Below are 18,766 nucleotides of genomic sequence, written 5' to 3' on the forward strand. Positions count from 1 at the left end.
AAGTCGATGGAGTCGAAAAACTTCTTAAGTTCCGCGTACCATACCCGCGGCGCTTGCTTTAGCCCGTAAATGGCTTTATGTAACTTCAGACAGTAACCTTTCGGCACGTCCAAGCCTGGAGGAGGACGAAGATACACCGATTCTTTCAATTTGCCGTTTAAGAAGGCGTTTTTCGCGTCCATTTGATGGATGGCGTAGCCTCGAGATAGACCAACAATCAGAGCTGCCCTGAGACTAGTCGAACGTCCCGTCGGTGCATAGGTAAAACCGTAACCGTCCTTCTGTTGTGATCCTTGGGCGCAAAGCCTAGCTTTGAATTTCACGACGATTCCTTCTGAATTTCTCTTTTTTCTGAAGACCCATACTGTTCCCAACAGTTGCTCGTCGCCGGGCATAATCTCTATCGACCAGACTTTGAGGTCTTTCATGGCCGCTAACTCGGATTCAACTGCCTGCGTCCACGAGGAGGCGTCCGAGGATAGCATCGCTTCTCGGTGAGTTTTCGGGATATCCGAAGCAGATAACGCCATGGCCAGATTAGCCCTTCTCTTTGTATGAAGGATGTGGGAGGGGTCTATGTTCGAGCTTATGTTCTTTGGGGCTATGTTGGAAGTGAGTAGAATGTCATAACCAGGCCGAGGTGGAGCAGTCGAAGATGCAGTTGGTGGCTCTGTTGGAACCGGTGGTGGCGGAGGGATTGCTGGAGCGGGAGGTTCGGTTTGAACTTGAGAGTCCGAGGTCTCTGAGTTGTTGAAGAATGTGTTCACGTCGATGGTTGATGAATCCGGATCGAGTTCATCTTCAACAGATCGCCAGTTCAAGACTTCCTGCCCTAGTTCTTCACGCGTCGAGGAATCTGCCGGTTCTGATGTGAAAATTTCGTCGAATTGGCTAGGTGTGAGTGGGTCGAAATGGCTTGACGGGTCAGCTGGGGAGAATGTGGAGACTCCTGGAAACTCTGTCACGTCAAAGGTTACGTCGTGACAGCGCTCCACTTTCCCCCCTGGAAGGAGGACGCGCCAGTTATGCGTCCCCAGCTGGTACCCTACGAGCAGCCCTTTCTTTGCCGTGTCTCCGAACTTTCCATCGCGCAGCTGCTTTGGAATGTTCACATAGGCTTGACATCCGAACGGCTTCAGGCGAGTGACGTTGAATGGTGACCCGAACCACAAGTTGTGGGGGGTGTCCCATTTGAGCTTCCGCATTGGAGTGATATTCTCCAGAAGTACTGCCGTAGAAACCGCCTCGCCCCAGTATTCGGAAGGCAGATTAGCTTGCTTTAACATACAGCGAGCCTTTTCAGAAGTTGAGCGATTGCCGCGTTCAGCAACCGAGTTTTGTTGAGGCGTGTATGGAGCGGTGACTTGAACTGTGACGCCTTTATTCCTCAAGAATTCCAAGAACTCATTGGAATTAAATTCCCCTCCCCCATCGAAGATGACTGTCTTGATGTTTGCAGAGTGATGGTTGGTTACTTCATTGTAATATTGCTTAAAGAAAGAGAATGTTTCTGATTTCTTGGATAACAAATATACATGACGATATCTAGTGAAGTAATCGGTAATCTTGAAGTAATATTCTTTGCCACCAAACGATCTAGGATTGATTCGACCGCTGAGGTCCATGAAGACGTACTCTAGCGGTCGAGTAGCTTCAGGAAGTGAACCGGGAAAAGGAAGACGATGAGACTTAGATAAGGAACAAGCTTCGCAGTGAAATTTTTCGGCGCGTATTCCTGGAAACAGCTTCTTCAGAGCCTTGAGGTTTGGGTGTCCTGCTGCCCTGTGTAGCGATTGAATGTCAGAACAGCGATCTTGGTTGGCGAATTTAGCGACAGACTGACCTTGAGAGCCAGAGCCGAGCTTGATGTTGCACACGCCACCAATAATCGCCGCTGACAAGATCACTGAATTGTTTCGGACTAGATCAAACGTCTTAGGGCTTGTCCTCTTCACGTCACAGCCTCGCTCGAAGAGCCTGCCGAAGCTGATGAGAGTGCCGGCTAGATCGGGAACGTGAAGTGCCTTGAGTTTTAGCTCAGTGCCGTCGTTGGCAATGATGGTAACAAATCCTTCACCAATTGAATTGAGGGTGTTCCCGTCGGCTAGAGAGATCGAGGTAGATCTTGAGTGGTAATCTTTGAAGCGAGATCGGTCGGCGAACATGTGATGGCTGGCGCCACTGTCGAGAAAACAGACATCGGAGGATTTGACAGCGGAAAGAGCTTGCCTGATGCAAAGCAAGCCACTGCTGGTGGTGCTAATCGATGATGTGTCGTCGACTTCTTCGGTTGGGGTAGAAGTTGCGGCCTTGGCTGTCGGCTTCTTCTTCTTGAGTTGTCTGCACTTAGATGCCGGGTGCTTGGTATCCAGATTGTGGACCCCAGGTGAACACGTCGGCCAGTTGTTTGACTGTGCCGCCGCTAGAGCCGACTCCTGTTTGATCACGGGAGTAGAGATATTAGAGACTTGGTCCCTGCGTTTGCCTTCGAGCAAGTCTCTTAGAATGTCGATAGTAAGAGGTCGCTTGGTGAGGAGTATATCGCGAACATTGAGAGACGAAGGTACCCGTGAGAGAAGAAATTCAGCCATCCAGGTCTCGTGGAGGGTGAACTTCTCTGGAGCTTTGATTATCTCGACGCCGACTGCTGCGATGTTGCTGAGGTGTGTGTTAAGATCGAAGAGAAAAGCCGCGACGTCTTCACCCTTGAATTTGATCGAAAAGAACTCTTGAACCACTTTTGCTTGGTTTTCACCAGTCTTGGCTTCGAAGTGGTTCTCGATCAGAATCCAAATCGCACGAGGGTTGTTTTCGTTCTCGGGTTTGACGAACTGGGTGCGGTATTTTTGTCCTAGATAGAGTGAAATGATACCGGCAGCTTTTCCCATCTCCTTGTTGTGGGTTGACAGTTCGGTAGCGTCGGTGGGAGGTGTGACAGTGGCGTCGATGTACATTTTAAGTCCTTGGACTTGAAGGTAGCCTTTCATCTGACCTTTCCATGTCGAAAAGGGGATGTTGTCCAACGATTGGAGAACGCTTTTGTGTTCGGCCATGGTAGTTGACTTGTTCGGTATTTTCGTCTTTAGATCCAGTTACGCTCCTGGGCTCATAACCTAATGAACGAAGAGCTGTGGGATCTAAGAGACCAGCAGCGAATCTGTGAGCTGCACACGAACAACTACGACACGGTATCGTGGTGGAGGCACACCTAAGAGACCAGCAGCGAATCTGTGAGCTGCACACGAACAACTACGACACGGTATCGTGGTGGAGGCACACCTGCGGAGACCGGAAGTGGAAGTGAGTTGCGAGTGATGAGAAACAGAGATGAATCTTGAGAAATGAACAACGACAAGCATACAAACCTAAGAGACCAGCAGCGAATCTGTGAGCTGCACACGAACAACTACGACACGGTATCGTGGTGGAGGCACACCTGATAGTGAGAGACAGTGAGGTGAGAAGAAATGAACACTGGAATGAGAGGAGATGACTATGGGGCATACCTGCGGAGACCGGAAGTGGAAGTGAGTTGCGAGTGATGAGAAACAGAGATGAATAAGGTACAACGTGGGAATAACGATGAAACTATATACATCTAGACTAGGTTTCTACTATCACTAACTCCGCAGCACAATACTCCGGCGGCCGCAATGCCATGCGCCTCAATAGGATTGACTTGGGAGTCCGAAGTCCTGGAGGGGATAATAGTTTTTCCTTTCTTCTTGTTGGCTTTCCATCTATTTAAGCCTTCATGCAACACATCTATCCACTCGAGTGGTTCAGGACGTTTAAACGAGAGGCCGGCCGTTCTTTGATGTGAATCAATAGCATGTAAAGAGCAGGAGTTTAAGATGAAATTTATATCGTCTTTGTGTGTCACTTCAAGTGCCTTGACCAGGCTATCCTGCCTCTCCACCCTCATGACTCGTGTCTTTGTAAGCTTGCAATTGCCATCATGGCAATTATGTTGCAGGTTTAAAGAACTTACCACTTCCTATGGATGGTGGGGAAGATTGGTAGGTGTGATTAGTAACAAATAAAACCAAGAAAAGTAATGAATCGTATACATACCTCAGCATTCAGAAACAGACATTGTGGAGTAACTGTGAACTCTGTCATTCGATACCACTCATTCAACGTCTTTGACTTCTTGAGTATACTAGCGTGAAGAATGTAGCGGGGTCGATGCAAAGGCTTGGAAACACTCCAGATAGAGCGTATGCGACCAACGGTTTCATTGTTTGAGTCTGATTCTGGACTTGAAGGGAGATGAAACTGTTCTTCACATCAAATATTTCAGCAACGTAAATTTAAAGGTTTCTTATGTAAGTAGACGAAAAACGTACCAAGATGAAAGAATTCTTCTTGAGTGTTTCTTTATCATTGAGATTTAACTCGGAGAATTGACAGATATTATGGTTACAATAATGAATCTTCAGGTCACTCGGAACCGGCAGTAAATCGATTTTCAAGACAGCTTCTTTCTTTATTGAGGGATAAGATTGATTTGGATACGAGATGGAATGGTTATAGCCAAAGGCGCTTTGAATATCAGCATTTTTGGTGAAAAGATCTGTTATCTTGGACAACGCTTTTGTGAATTTTTTTAGCATCCGATCATAAAATATACTACCAGAGAACATGCAACGAAATGAGTGATAGCTGCTAAAGGTAATAGCGATATCTCGACCGGGACTTTGGCGATTTGAGTGGATTGAAGCGTTATGCAAAATACCATTATAACTTTCAAACTTTTCGGTAGCAACAAGAGGAGGAGGTCCATAGTATATAATAGACTTGGGAAGATGGAGTAACATGTGGAACTTTGGTTTATTGATCCACTGAGCCGAGGATTTGATAATATGATATACGAAAATGTTGATTCAGATCTTCAACTCGATTAGGTATTCATCCATATTTGCAATGTGGGTTTGGTATATGAGTGGAGCTAGATGGCAAAGAGCGTGCCAGATATTTTGCTTTGGGGTGTCCATAAATTGAAAGAATAAGAAGGGAGCCGCTTGGACAATGACTTTGAAATCTTTACCAATCAAACTTGAGGAGTATCTGACAAGACCGGTGGGTTTGATCAAAGGAACGTTTAACAAATCGGTGTTGAACGATCGCCACAAGCCAACAAGTTCGTCTTTTTCTGGAGGTTTGAGGCTATTCATAAAATCGCGGAAAACATATTTGACCATACCAAGCGAGAAGACATGAAGGATTTCCACGGGAGTATGTTTTGTTCCATCAAATCCTGGCAGAATAATTCAGAATCAGTTTTATTTCAAAAAACAAAAAAGAAAAAAGAAAACAACCAAAATGATTTGAAACAAGATGATTTATTAAGACCTTCAAGTTCCCAGTATGGGTTGAATAAATCCTTTGGATCATTCTTCTCCAGATCGGCTATGTGTTGTGGAATGTTTAGCTTCAGGTGAGGTGGAATTGGCTCCTTCTTCTTCTTGAGTTTGTTCCTGAGTTTTTTAGATTGATAAATTTTGGAGGCGAAGTGGCGATTAAGTTGATCTCGAACGCCTAATTGAACCAAAAGTGCATCTGATTTCTTTTCGCTCCTTTTCTCCTTGGCCAATGTCCAGATTTTTTTAGAATCTTCAATCATTTGAGGCCAATACCGATGCTTATTCACGCACTTGTTGAATAAATTCAAGAACATAATCAGCCGAGGTTTTATAAATCAAATGCAGGGAGAAATGTTACAAACTTGTGTTCCATGTGAACTCATTTGCAAGAACTCGGTTAAGTATTTCATAGTGACTTTCTCAGATAGACTCGGGGCCGATAGCACACAGAATCGACAAGGATTGAGAGCTGCTGAAGGCACTGGAGTACTTGTAATCTCTGCATGCATTGGAGAGTCTGCAAGGAAGGAGAAAACCGGGGTCATGACCAAGACCTCCTCCTCAAGACTAACATCATAGGCATCGTATCCGTTTCTGCACATATTACTACAAAAAAATATATCAGCAGAAGTTAAAACCAATCAAAAATTCTAGAATAGCATACTTCATCTCCGGGACAATCAACTGCCCCATTTCCAGAGCACCGGCAGTGTTTGATGTGCACAGGAAGTGACAGTTGAATTCTTGGTTTGAGATTGCAGGGGGGAGACCGGACAAGGTGAAATAATAGGAAACATGTTTGTTCCATTGCTTTGACACATTCCCCGATGTATCATCGCAGTACAAGCTAATTGGGGTGTGTCGGATGATCCTCTTGTGCGCTTCGGTCCGCCATGGATTTGGAAGTTTTATCGAGGTGACTTGACCGCAGTTGAATTCTAGGGTTGGTTGTGAAAAAAAATAAAATCAACATTGAAAGAAGCTGTATAATTCAAATTCAAACATTACAAACCTTCAATATGATTTCCGCAAACTTCATCCAACTTTTTTCCATTCTTAGTCCTTATTTCCGAGTACGTCAGAGTAAAGTCGTCCACCGCCAAAGTTAATAAGTTTGGGTCTTCAAACAAAATGTCCGATGGGATCTCGAGGACTAGGCTGTCATTTGTGCTATTCGAAGAAATTGTCGGCTTGAAGCACTTCGAAAAAAACCTATCATCTAGCTTAAAAATAAATATGGGGATAAGAATACCCAGCAGTCCTTTGACTTTTACCGGTTCAAAAATGTAGTAGTGCTTGTCATTTGAGGGACACATTTGAACCCGCTGAGTGCGCGATAAGCCTTCTAGCCACCTCCTAGATTGTGATAACTTGAAAATATTCTTCCCTTTTGCATTGATGGGGAAGAAGTCTAAATGGGGAATAACTAAAGGATTGGATAGTTCCTGCAAGGGTTCAAAAATGCACGAGTCACAAATCAATAGAAACATTTTACATGAATAAAATCCACTTACATTTGCAACTATGTTCTTGGCAGAGAGAGAAAAACAGGTCTTGCCTGTGCTTGCATCCTTTTGAGCTATAGGATAATTACCAGCATTGCGGATTGTCTTCCGCTGTCTTCGCAAGGCCTCGTATCCAGGAAGCTTGACATCACATAGGATGAGGAGGACCTTCTGTATGTGGTTGTAGATCGAGCGCGAGATTATTTTGTGTAGGAAACCTACAATCAAGGATCCAGCAAGGTACTTTTGAAATTCCAGAAACAAACAAACAATCTATCAAACTTGCACCGGATGCAACACAAGTATTGGGCTTACAAGATTATCCCAAAAAGGATACCAAGGTGAGTGCTCTCCTTTTTTTTCTTGTTCCTTTTCAGCCGTCTTCTCCTTCTGCTCTGCATCTTTGGAGCGCTGATTATCGGCTTTTTCTGGTAGCAAATCGGTCCAATCCAACTTGCGTTCATCCTCAGAGTCCCAATAGTCCTCGTCGGGGGATGGCTTGTCAAACGTGTCCAATGGAGGCCGGGTGTTCTCGACTGGATTTGTGTCAGTTTCCATCGGCCTGTTGTTCTCATTATCTATGACATAGGTTTGATCCAAAAAGATGTTGTCAAACTCCTGATTAAGGTCTTCTCCATCCAGATCTGTGTATGTATTTGCATTGTTTGGCGTCAAACCCGTTTGGCCAGCCATTGGTAAACGAGGATGTTGTTCCTGCTCGCGTAATTCAGCGGCCACAACACGTTCTTGGTGGGTATTCAGCCTGGAATGTTTCAACTTATTTTTTAGGAGCCTACTTCCACAGGGCATGCAATGGTAACGCTTTCCTTCCGGGGTTTCGAATTCCTTGAAACCTTTTTGGATTGGAATATAAGGAATGAGTCAAATATATTTTTACGCATTTATTTTCCTAGAAAAATCTCACACTTCTCATCCAAAGCAAAAGCAACATGTCTCGGCATGATTCTGATTTGCGGTCTTGCGCTGAAGTGGCTGATCAATCGGGAGGAATCAATGATCAGCTGTGCTGAGAATTTCAACCGCGCATGACACACACTTTATTTAAATCTACCCTTTTCACCTGTTTCTGACAGAATAAAGGATTCAAATTCGTTGCAACACTGGTTCTGAGCAATCGTCCCCATCACATTCTCGGTATCTCTCCTCTCCTCCCAATTCTTACTTGGACTATTTTTCCAAGCCTTCCTCATCTCATAATGTCCTCCTCTGCTGAAGTCGAGGATGATATTTCCAGCATGTTCAAAGATCGCGAAAATCCTTCCGGTAACAACGATCAAAACCCACCAAGTCCTTCTAGAGATACAGTCCACCATGAAAACAATCACACTAATATTTTTGATGAGAACGAGAACCAGTCTGATCATGAAGAGCCAGATCAACGTATGGCAGACTTGGATGATCCAATGGATACACTGATTGAGGAGCTCCAAAATTCTTATCATCTCAATGAGAAGTATTCTTCGATTTCTATCAAGTCTCTCAAAGTAAGCCGATCGTTCTCCTCCCTTTGTGCTCTATACTCACCATCAGCTCAACAGTGCCCTGAAGAAGAACGATATGCAAGAACTCTATTTGCACTCACCTCGATCTGTCAGAGTCTTGAGGCTGGCCCAAGCAAGGGAAGCTCAAATCATCAATGTCCGGATTACTTCAAAGTCAGTATCTCCAAATCAACTCATCATTATTCGCAAAAGCATATTTTTCAACATTTTTTCTTCTACAGGATTTTGTTCGTGAAACAGCAAAATCGTTCATTGGCAGGACGGATGTCAAGGCCTACACTGCCACCTTGGACAAACATTCTGACCCGCTGACCCTGGCACTTCTAAAATTGACCACAGTATGCACTGGTCTCTTTTTTTACCGATGAAGTTTGTGTTGATCTTACTAATTTATGCACCTAGGACGTGGCCAACAAGCAAACCCAAGAATTCAAGGACAAGTATTACCCAGAAGGCCACGATGGCACCAACCTCGAAGCAAAGTCGGAGTATGGTAAAGTCATGGTTGCTCTGGTCAAACATATTTGAGGACAGTTGAGAGACCTTGTAAGTCTTTTTCCACCATCATGCTTGTTGACCAAGTCTTTTGATCTTTTGCATTGTTTGAAGCTTCTTACCCAGATCTTAACGAATAAGAAGGTCAAACCAACTGGCCCTGTTCCCCCAATTGATGAGTTGATCCAGAGTGTCAGATGCCCTTCGTTCATTCTCTGCATGATCAGCTTGGAATAAGCCTGACCATGCTTGTTGTTTTGTTCATAGATTGTTAAGGATCTCCTCCCAAAACAGGAGCGAACCAATTATTCACCCATTGCAATCACCTGGAGGATGCGCATTTGATCCAGTCATCTTCGATTGGAGACGGTTTCCCACTATGCCGGCCATTATCCCAAAGCTATCACCCAATGGATGTTGATTGACAAGCGACTGGACAACCTTCGATGGAAATCACGTGCCTTCCAACAAAAGTCTGCATATTTTCAACCTCTTTGAACAATCAGAACTAATCATCTGCTCCTCTTTCATTCCCAATAAGGCATGCGGAGCTAGTCCTTGCAAAGGATGCTGAGATGTTCTCTCATGACCAGTGGTACAAAAAGCTTGATCGCGCTAAGATTGTGATGCCAACCATGCAAGACGTTGAGGACGCCATGGCAAATTCACCTACCTCTTAGCCATCTCAATCAAATTTTCCTTGGTTCATGTGATCCACCGCTCAACCAGCCAACAAAACGATTGTTGTTCCTCATCCTCAATCCCCATCCCCCACAAAAGTAGTGCATTAAACTACGCAAATCGATTGCTTTTTCCGCGGGTGATTCACCCTGACCTCCATTTTTAAACCCGCTTTTAATTTCCTGTGATGGATCTGCTGCTAAATTTAGAGCAGATCCGGACCGCAAATATTTTGTAAAAAAACCCTGGATAAAATCAATCTTAAACGGTAAATTAATCTGACGTCGGGGTCGATCCGACCCAAAAATGCTGTCAGATGGAACTGTCGGATAAATAACCAATCTGACGTCGGGGTTGATCCGACCCAAAAATGCCGTCAGATGGAACTGTTGGATAAATAACCAATCTGACGTCAGGGTCAATCCGACCCAAAAATGCTGTCGGATAAATAACCAATCTGACGTCGGGGTCAATCCGACCCAAAAATGCCGTCAGATGGAACTGTCGGATAAATAACCAATCTGACGTCAGGGTCAATCCGACCCAAAAATGCTGTCGGATAAATAACCAATCTGACGTCGGGGTCGATCCGACCCAAAAATGCCGTCAGATGGAACTGTTGGATAAATAACCAATCTGACGTCAGGGTCAATCCGACCCAAAAATGCTGTCGGATAAATAACCAATCTGACGTCGGGGTCAATCCGACCCAAAAATGCCGTCAGATGGAACTGTTGGATAAATAACCAATCTGACGTCAGGGTCAATCCGACCCAAAAATGCTGTTGGATAAATAACCAATCTGACGTCGGGGTCGATCCGACCCAAAAATGCCGTCAGATGGAACTGTCGGATAAATAACCAATCTGACGTCAGGGTCAATCCGACCCAAAAATGCCGTCAGATGGAACTGTTGGAAAAATAACCAATCTAGTGACGTCAGGGTTGATCCGACCCTGGGGAAGACGTCGGGGTCGATCCGACCCTCAATGCTGACGTCAGGGTCAGGCTGACCTTTCCGTCACTTTTCCTCCCGACGTCAGATCGCCGCTTGATCCCCGGTAGGTCGGACATGTTTTATCCAACGTCAGATCCGACGTCGGATCGCCATCTGGGTGCACCCGTAGTGTACTCACCTGTCACAGTTATTTATTACACATACATATCGCAGTTACTTGCAATTCACACTCATAGTTGGTTTCACAAACCTTTCACAAGCCTCTGAAGGTACTGAGTTCCAATCCCGGTGGAAACATAGCTTTCAAACATTGAACTTCTTTTTCTCACCTTATATACCCTCTGCTCACAGACCTGGGTTCAAGCCCCGTCCAAGTCATCAGTCCTTTCTGCCCATTTCAGACATCTCATCTGTTTCTTAGACACTTAGAACTTTCCACCATACAATCCAACTATACTCTTCATCTCTGAACATGTCCTTATCACTGAATGAAACTGCCAAGCTTAGCTTGGTGGTCTTGTTTTCTGATATCCAGAAAGGCAGAGTTTTGCACCTCATCCATACCTGTTGCCATTCAGCAAAAGGGTCTCACAACACCTTTTGAGTCTTACACCGTCCCGTAAGGGCCCTCCAAAGGAGGGACTTATACACTAAGTGGACCCGGCGACCTGAGAGAATCAGGAACTTAGCCTCTTTCAATCCTGTCTAGCTTCATCACATCACATTATGTGATTGAGTTGTAGGGGAACAAAAGATGCAGAACATCAAGGAGAATCTTTCCACCTATTGTCCTATTTTTAGGGATATGTAATGACATTCACATTTCTTTTTTTGCAACTTGATCTAGTTGGCTTTATCCCGTATCACACATGTTGCACTGTACAGAATCTGGAATCCATGATGTTACAACTCTGATTACAGCTCAACAATAGGTGTTGAGGATGGGAAAAAATAGTAGCAAGATAGGGACAGCTTGGGCCATCCCAGAGATGTAAACAATTTCAAAAATGGTGCAGAGGCTCATGAGGGAGAGTGATTCTAAAAAAGTCCCCACCAAAAGTCATAATTCTCTCAGGCCGCGGGGTCCACATAGCGCGTAAGTCCCTCCTTTGGAGGTTGCTTTGCTCCCCCAAGGAGGGAATTAGATTGTTGTCCAACTCAATCACTAGAGGTGATGTTTTCTGGTTGGGCCGGAGTGTCATCTTTGTCCGTCTTATCTTGGGATGGAGACGTGCCGGATAATTGCAGTTTTTGCCTTTTGCGGTTGGGAGCCATCATTATTGCTGGTGGGTTGAAGGGTGATCCCCGCTGGGTTGAGGAGCAAGAGGCAAAAACTGTGGAACTCCCAATGGGGTGAATTACGATTGGGTCCCGTGACTCAATGAGAGTTATGGCGCCCATGCGCAGTTGTGACGTGGCAGCGCTGTTGTAACCTGACATGTCAGGTTACAGTCTGTGACACTCGCCAGCCCTCGAGACCATATTTGAGTCGGGAACAAGCTGTAGAGCTTGTTCCTCATCTAATATATCTGTTTTATCCGGGTTCATCCACATCAGGTTATGAGCCTGTAAATCTTGCCCTACCTTTTTTTTTTTCTCTTCTTCATCAAAAGGTAGTTTTTGACTAAAACGTAATCGACCTGAATCATATCTCTTCATCATCCTTCATCACTATCGGTATCCCAGCGAAGGGTATAATTGTCCGACACATATATATATATTTTTTTTCTCTTCATCCGTCCTGCTCTGCCGTTTTTGGGTTCCTTGACCTTGTTTGTCTGTTAGTCTGAGTTCATCCATCCGATCCCCATACTTCATCTGATTAGGCTATACAAGCACATAACGATAAAGCTAGCAGCACGCCAAAACTGTGATAGGCTGCCCCCTGGCACGGAGCAGCGGCTTAGACGTTATCTTGTTGATCCGACATCTTCTCATCTTCAAACTTTCCGGAGAACTCAGGCAATCAGATAAGCAATCTCAGGTTACTTGTCTATTTCAGTTCTAGGCTCCGGTTTTTTTTTTTTTTTCCTTTTATAACTTTGCCGTTTTTTTTTTTTTTTCTCTTTTCTCTTCTTTACTTGTTTATGTCCGACCCCCAACCTCCGCCTCAACCTTCAGCATCTCAACAACAAACATCTTCTTCACCTGCGTGGTCCGGAAGATCGATCACCGAACTCGAGGGACAAGACCTCATCGACGCGGTCACAGCATCTATTGAGAACACTCCCAACCGACTAGCTCAAATTTTTGGGGCACACGACGACATCCCTGAATCTGTTGCCCAGCAAAACCCCCTCGCTACATCGTCTCTTCACCCATCCTCTCCTGGTGACGTTACTGTCATCAACCAACGCATCCCAGGCGCCTGGCAACAAGCGCGACCGGCAACACCTGGATATCGTTACTACCCAGCACTTCCTAATCTCCCAATCACCAACAACGATCCGGAGAATATTCCCCTCAGCGATCAACACTACGCTCCTCTCCCCAGATCCACTTTTCGGAATCCGCTTTTTCCTCCTCCGGCTCCCCCCCCTCCTCCCCCTCCCCCTTCTTTTGCTTCACCTATCAAATCCTCCGACTCCGATCTCTCCTCTTGCAACATTACTGTTCCTCCTTCACCACCCTCCCCCCATCATCCGCCTCCTACTTTGTTCGTCATGGATCAACCACCACACCTCTCCGCGGCCCACAGAGCAGCTGATCTTGCAGAAGCAAAAGCGCAACTCAAAGAATCAAAAATTGTTGGGCAGGCTATCCAGGCGGCGACCAGCAAGATACCCGATGAAGTCGTTCTGGCTGCAGACGGTGCCAATTTCGAAGCTTGGAGCCGCGAACTTGGCGAAAAAGGAGGCATTCATCTGAACGACAAAGAGTTTTTTGTCAAAGCTAACGCGAACTCTGTTCTCAAGAAGATCGGTCGAGCAATCTTTTTGGCCATGATCCACAATTCTCTTCAGTCCGATGTACATGACTCTCCCACCTGTCATGGCATGTACGAAATGGTTTTCAAGAAGTTCAAGTCTGTCAGTCGAGCGGCACAACTGGACGTTTTCTATTGATTCATTGAATTCAAGAGCTCTACAAATCCGACTTCCGCCGGGATCGCCTCAAAACTTAAAGATCTAGCAAAGGAATGGAAGAATCTCAAAATAGAATTGACGACCGACGTCTTCATGGGCTTTATTCTACAAAGCAGCATTGGGCGGGACTCGGCTCTTGGACAAGATTTCAACAGACATGTGGAGCTTGAACTCCAATCCACGGCCGACAATGCAACACTGACGTTTGATAAACTGGTTCAACTGCTGGCGGCCTGCAAGCTCCAGGACGATCACACGAGACCATCATCAAAGCTGGTTCCGTCCGACAGGCACTTCTGCAGGCATCTTCTGACTTGCCTCCTTTTGATCAAGCGGCTTTCTTGGCGGATATTCCGGAGGCTGAATGGACGGAAGCACTCGAGTTCTACCACGTGACAGCAAACCGCTGCTGGAGCTGTGGGGACAGTTCGCACTACTTAAGAGACTGTCCGACCAGAGCAAGGTCTACACCGGTTTTTCGACGTCAAAGAGGACCCGGTGCTTTGTCATATCGCCCTGTGGTTGCGCCTCAACAGCAATTCCAGCAGGCGCCGTTCTTGCCGATGATCGGCGCAGTGTACCCACCACCGGGGATTCCCTTTGGCCAGCAATTTTTTCCCGCAGCTCCCCAGCAATTCCAGTCTTGTCCTGTCTTCAACCCAAATCAGTACTTCCATCAAGGTCAACAATCCTACCCCCCCGTTCCCCCACAGTACCAACCGCTGGCTCAACTGCAACCTCAAAGACAGACCTATCAACCAGCTGACAGCTATCGACCCCAACCACAACAAACTAACCGTCAATCCCAGTTCCAACCGAGATCAAGATCGGAACAACAACGGGGGGGTGGGGCTTTGGCGAAGGAGGCGGAAGTGGCAGGTTTTCCTGATGGCCTCGCTGAGGGAGACTTTGCGGCATTGACCGCGGAGATTGACGTAAGTACTCCTGCCATTCTTGACTCTGGGGCGACCCACAATCTCACAGGAGATTTAAGCCTCCTGCACAACTTTCGCAAACTCAAAGTTCCAATTGCGCTGAATGTAGCAACTGCAGGAGCTGGAGCCACTATATCAGGCGCAGGAGACCTCTTTTTCAGAGGACCCGGTGACGCGACAATAGTCGTGAAAAGGGTGTTGTATTGTGAGCGAGCGTCGTCCACTCTCATATCACTGGCTGCACTCAGAAAGGCTGACTGGTCTTTCGCGTATGACCGGGCGACGGACTGTTTCAATATATTTGATGTTACAGATCAACACGTCTTCTGCTGCACGTTCGATCGTGAACGAAACCGGTGGCGTATCCCGTTTCCCATGGTTTGGTTGACTCCCTCGACCAAATCGGACTTCATTGTTTCGGCGGCTGTTCCAATTCCACCTTCTTCTGTCCAAATGTTTTCTTCTTCTTCTATGAATCATGTCCCCAATTCTTTTCCTCAATTGCTGTCCTCAGTTTCTCATCTTCCTGATGCGAGTGGCAATAAATCTCAGTTATGCTTGAACTCAACTGCCGATATCACTTCCCTAGTGACTGCTCCTAACAATCCGTTCATCACTCCTTTTGAGAGGATCTATCCCTCGTCATGGAGACCAGAATCTCTTACGGAGTCTGAGAAGGTGTTATTATTCTGGCACCGCATATTTGGGCACGTGAGCCTCAGGAAAATACGCTCTCTAATAAAACAACGTTTAGGTTTTGGCCTTCCTTCCAACCTGCCGCCTGGCAAGATTCATTGTCCTATCTGCGCGATCACAAAGAGCACCAGCCTGAATCCGCTGACAAGCACAATGCGCAGTCCAGCTCGACTGGAGATACTCGGCACTGACTTAATGGGCCCATTTCCCGAGGAAGCTATTGATGGGTCAAAATATCTGCTCACTTTGAGGGATGTTGCATCGGGCTACTCGTATGTAAAGGGCCTAAAGGCCAAATCAGATGCCAATGGGGTCCTCATGGAGATTATCAGGAAACTCAAAAAGCAAACCGGCGACGTTGTTAAGATACTTCGTAGTGACAATGGTGGTGAATTCGCGAACAAAGCATTCAACACTTTTTTGAAAGAAAAAGGCATCATTGCTGAGCAATCCCTACCCTACCATCACTATCAGAACGGGGTAGTGGAAAGATTTAACCGGACCGTTGCGGATATGGGGCGCACTGTCCTCAGTGATAGCCAATTGCCACGCAATTTCTGGGTATACGCCTTTTTGTGGGCAAACCACGTATTGAATCGTATACCAAACAAGTCTAGCAAAGGAAAGACGCCGTACGAGGCGCTGTTTAATCGACCACCGAGCTTTGACACCTTCAGGATTTTCGGTTCAAAAGCTTTTGTCCATATACCTGTCGAGAAGCGCAACAAGCTTGATGATCGGGCGGTGGAAGCCTACGTTGTTGCGCATTTGGAAGCCAGTAAAGGATGGCTGTTCTATCTACCGTCGACAAACACATTTGTCTCTTCGGCAATGGTGCGGTTCGTAGGCAGCATTCCACGCGTCACAATTCAGAAGAAGACAGTTCCAGCTCCGACTAATCCGGACACTTCGGCTAGCTCGATAGCTAAAGAGTTTATTGCGCGCCAAATTAGTCTTGGAAACTTTGTCAATGAGATTGAATTTGACAACCAGGAGTTTTTGGTCAACGCTGTCCTTCATACATGCTCCTTTTATGGTGTAGATATTCCAAAGACCTTCAAACAGGCGATGAAGTCGTCAGAGAAAGCAGATTGGTCTAACGCTATCTCGGAGGAACTATCCAATCTGTTGCAGATGGATGTCTGGGTGTCGCAACTCATGCCGGAAGGGAAGAAGGCACTAGATGGGAGATGGGTATTTGCAAAAAAGTCTGGGGCAGATGGAGGTACAACGCGATATAAAGCAAGATATGTTGCGAAAGGTTTCCGCCAGGTTGCTGGGCGGGACTTCAATGAAACCTTTGCTCCGACAGCTACTTTTGTGGCGCTACGGCTCCTCCTGACCATTGCGGCGCGTTTCAATTGGCGTGTGCACAGTTTCGACTTTGTTGCGGCCTATTTGAACTCCCCTATAGATGAAGAGGTCTGGGTCAAGCCTCCAGAGGGAGTTGATCTACCAGCAGGGCATGCTTTTAAACTTAAGAAAGCATTGTATGGGACGCGACAGGCAGCCCGGTGCTGGTGGCTTCACTTACGCGGTATTCTGGACAAACTAGGGTACTCTCCGTCTCAGTATGATAACAGCCTCTATATCTTGCGTCATAAAACAGAGACTGGAGTAATATGGGTGCATGTAGATGATGGGGTCGTGACGGCTTCCAATGAGGACCTCCTGCGAAAATTGGAATTAGATCTTAAGGACGTCCTGAAGATTAAATGGTCCAATCAACTGGACTCAATTATAGGTGTCAATATTCAGCGTACGCCGGAAGGTTTTGTCCTCTCACAGCCGAAGCTTATCAATGCCTTGTTAGAAGAGGAATGGGATGGTGTTCAAACAGCGAAAACACCTCTGCCTCCGAATTTCAACGCAGTAACAGAGGATGGTGATGCCTCTGGTTCGTCGAAATACCTACACATCCTTGGGATGATGAGCTACCTAGCTGTAGGGACTAGACCAGACATTGCTTTTTCAGTCAATTACCTGGCGCGTTTTTCGGCTAAGCCGGGTGTACAACACTGGAAAGGTGTTCGACATCTGGTCAATTATATAGCGGGTAGTACTGAACAACGTTTATGCCTTTTTCCAGACAGAGACCCGAAGGCGCTGAAAACTTACTGCGACGCGTCTTGGGGCGGAGAGTTCTCGCGATCATCCTACGGCGTCTTGATTCTGTTTCTAGGTTGTCCGGTCTTATGGGTAGCATGTTGACAAACTTCTGTCGCAGCTTCTACGTGCCATGCAGAATACATGGCACTTGGAGCTGCAACACGACACATGCTTTGGATCTGACACCTACTTCGAGATGTCCTGAAAACTGATTTTGTAGGGCATCTTTACTGCGACAACCAGTCGGCGGTGCGGGTAGGTACAGATGATTCATCGAACAAGAGAACACGACACACAGACAGGGATTTCTATATTACTAATGAGGCGCTTTACAAGAAACTGACGACTTTGACTTGGGTCCCCACCGAGGATCAGAAAGCAGATGTGTTCACTAAAAGTCTGCCGCCTGAATTGTTTCAAAAAATGAGAGGACATCTTTTGCGGCCTGGTTAATTTTTTTTTCTTCTTCTCTTACTTCTCTTCCTTTTTTATTTCTTATTTTTTCTTTTTCTTTCTCTCTCCTTGTCTCTTAATTTTTTTTCTTTTCTTTCCTCCTTTTTTTCTTTCTCGCCCATATGAGTAGACCAGTTTGTATGTAGGGTCTCGAGTCTGGGCGAGGGGGTGGGTGTTGTAACCTGACATGTCAGGTTACAGTCTGTGACACTCGCCAGCCCTCGAGACCATATTTGAGTCGGGAACAAGCTGTAGAGCTTGTTCCTCATCTAATATGGTGTTGCAAGTGCGTCTGGGCACTCACCAAAGTTTGGCCGAAAAAAGGCCAAGCGCGCGTGGCCGACCCTAAAGCCAGCTTGGCCGATCCCAAAGCGTGGGTGGCACACGTCCAACCCCCGCTTGGCACAGTCCAAAGCTGGGGTGGTTTGGGACAAAGCCCCGCTGGGCCGAGTTCAAGCGAGGGTGCCACGCACGCCAAACGCTGTGCCGGCCATCAAGGAGAGAAGTTTCCCTCCTCGATGGTCGGTCTACAAACTGGTCATCGAGAAGGGAAGACTCCCTTCTTGATGATCAATACAAGACTTAGTATCGCCCACCGCAAAGGGAGTCTTTCCTCCCCAATGACCAGCCTACAGACCGGCCATCAAGAAGGAAAAGCTCCCTTGTCGATGTCCGATGTGCGATGTCAAGAAGGGAGAACGTTTCCCCTCCTCGAGGGCACATCGTTCTTGCCTTTCGAGGCAGAGACAAGGGCCGGCGTCTGATGACCGGCGTGTTGCATGCCAAGTCACAGATCCCATCGGCCCAGAGCTTGATCTTGGCCAAGCGGGACTTGGCTGTGTGCCAAGCTCTGCCCCCCGCGCAACCTGCCCGATCAAGCCCGCTGGGCACATACCCAACCCCCGGAGGCACTCGGCCAAGCGGGAGTTGGGTAAGTGCCCAGACGCGCTTGCAACACC

The 18,766-nt window shown here is 46.5% G+C and overlaps 2 protein-coding genes across 2 annotated transcripts; one reads left to right on the forward strand and one right to left on the reverse strand.

Moving 5' to 3' along the window:
• Positions 1-6,370: 6,370 nt before the first annotated feature.
• PtA15_18A420 (uncharacterized protein) lies at positions 6,371-7,833 on the reverse strand (the record flags this gene model as incomplete). Its single annotated transcript, XM_053164957.1, has 4 exons — positions 6,371-6,565; positions 6,641-6,811; positions 7,187-7,725; positions 7,797-7,833. The coding sequence occupies 4 exons, from the start codon at positions 7,831-7,833 to the stop codon at positions 6,371-6,373; spliced, it is 942 nt and encodes a 313-aa protein (XP_053028915.1).
• A 255-nt stretch (positions 7,834-8,088) lies between these two features.
• Positions 8,089-9,234, forward strand: PtA15_18A421 (uncharacterized protein; the record flags this gene model as incomplete). The annotated part of the gene is made up of 6 exons (XM_053164958.1): positions 8,089-8,376; positions 8,431-8,547; positions 8,616-8,732; positions 8,797-8,907; positions 9,004-9,081; positions 9,157-9,234. The coding sequence occupies 6 exons, from the start codon at positions 8,089-8,091 to the stop codon at positions 9,232-9,234; spliced, it is 789 nt and encodes a 262-aa protein (XP_053028916.1).
• Positions 9,235-18,766: the final 9,532 nt, after the last annotated feature.

This window comes from Puccinia triticina, chromosome 18A (assembly GCF_026914185.1).
Source record: "Puccinia triticina chromosome 18A, complete sequence".
NCBI lineage: Eukaryota > Fungi > Basidiomycota > Pucciniomycetes > Pucciniales > Pucciniaceae > Puccinia > Puccinia triticina.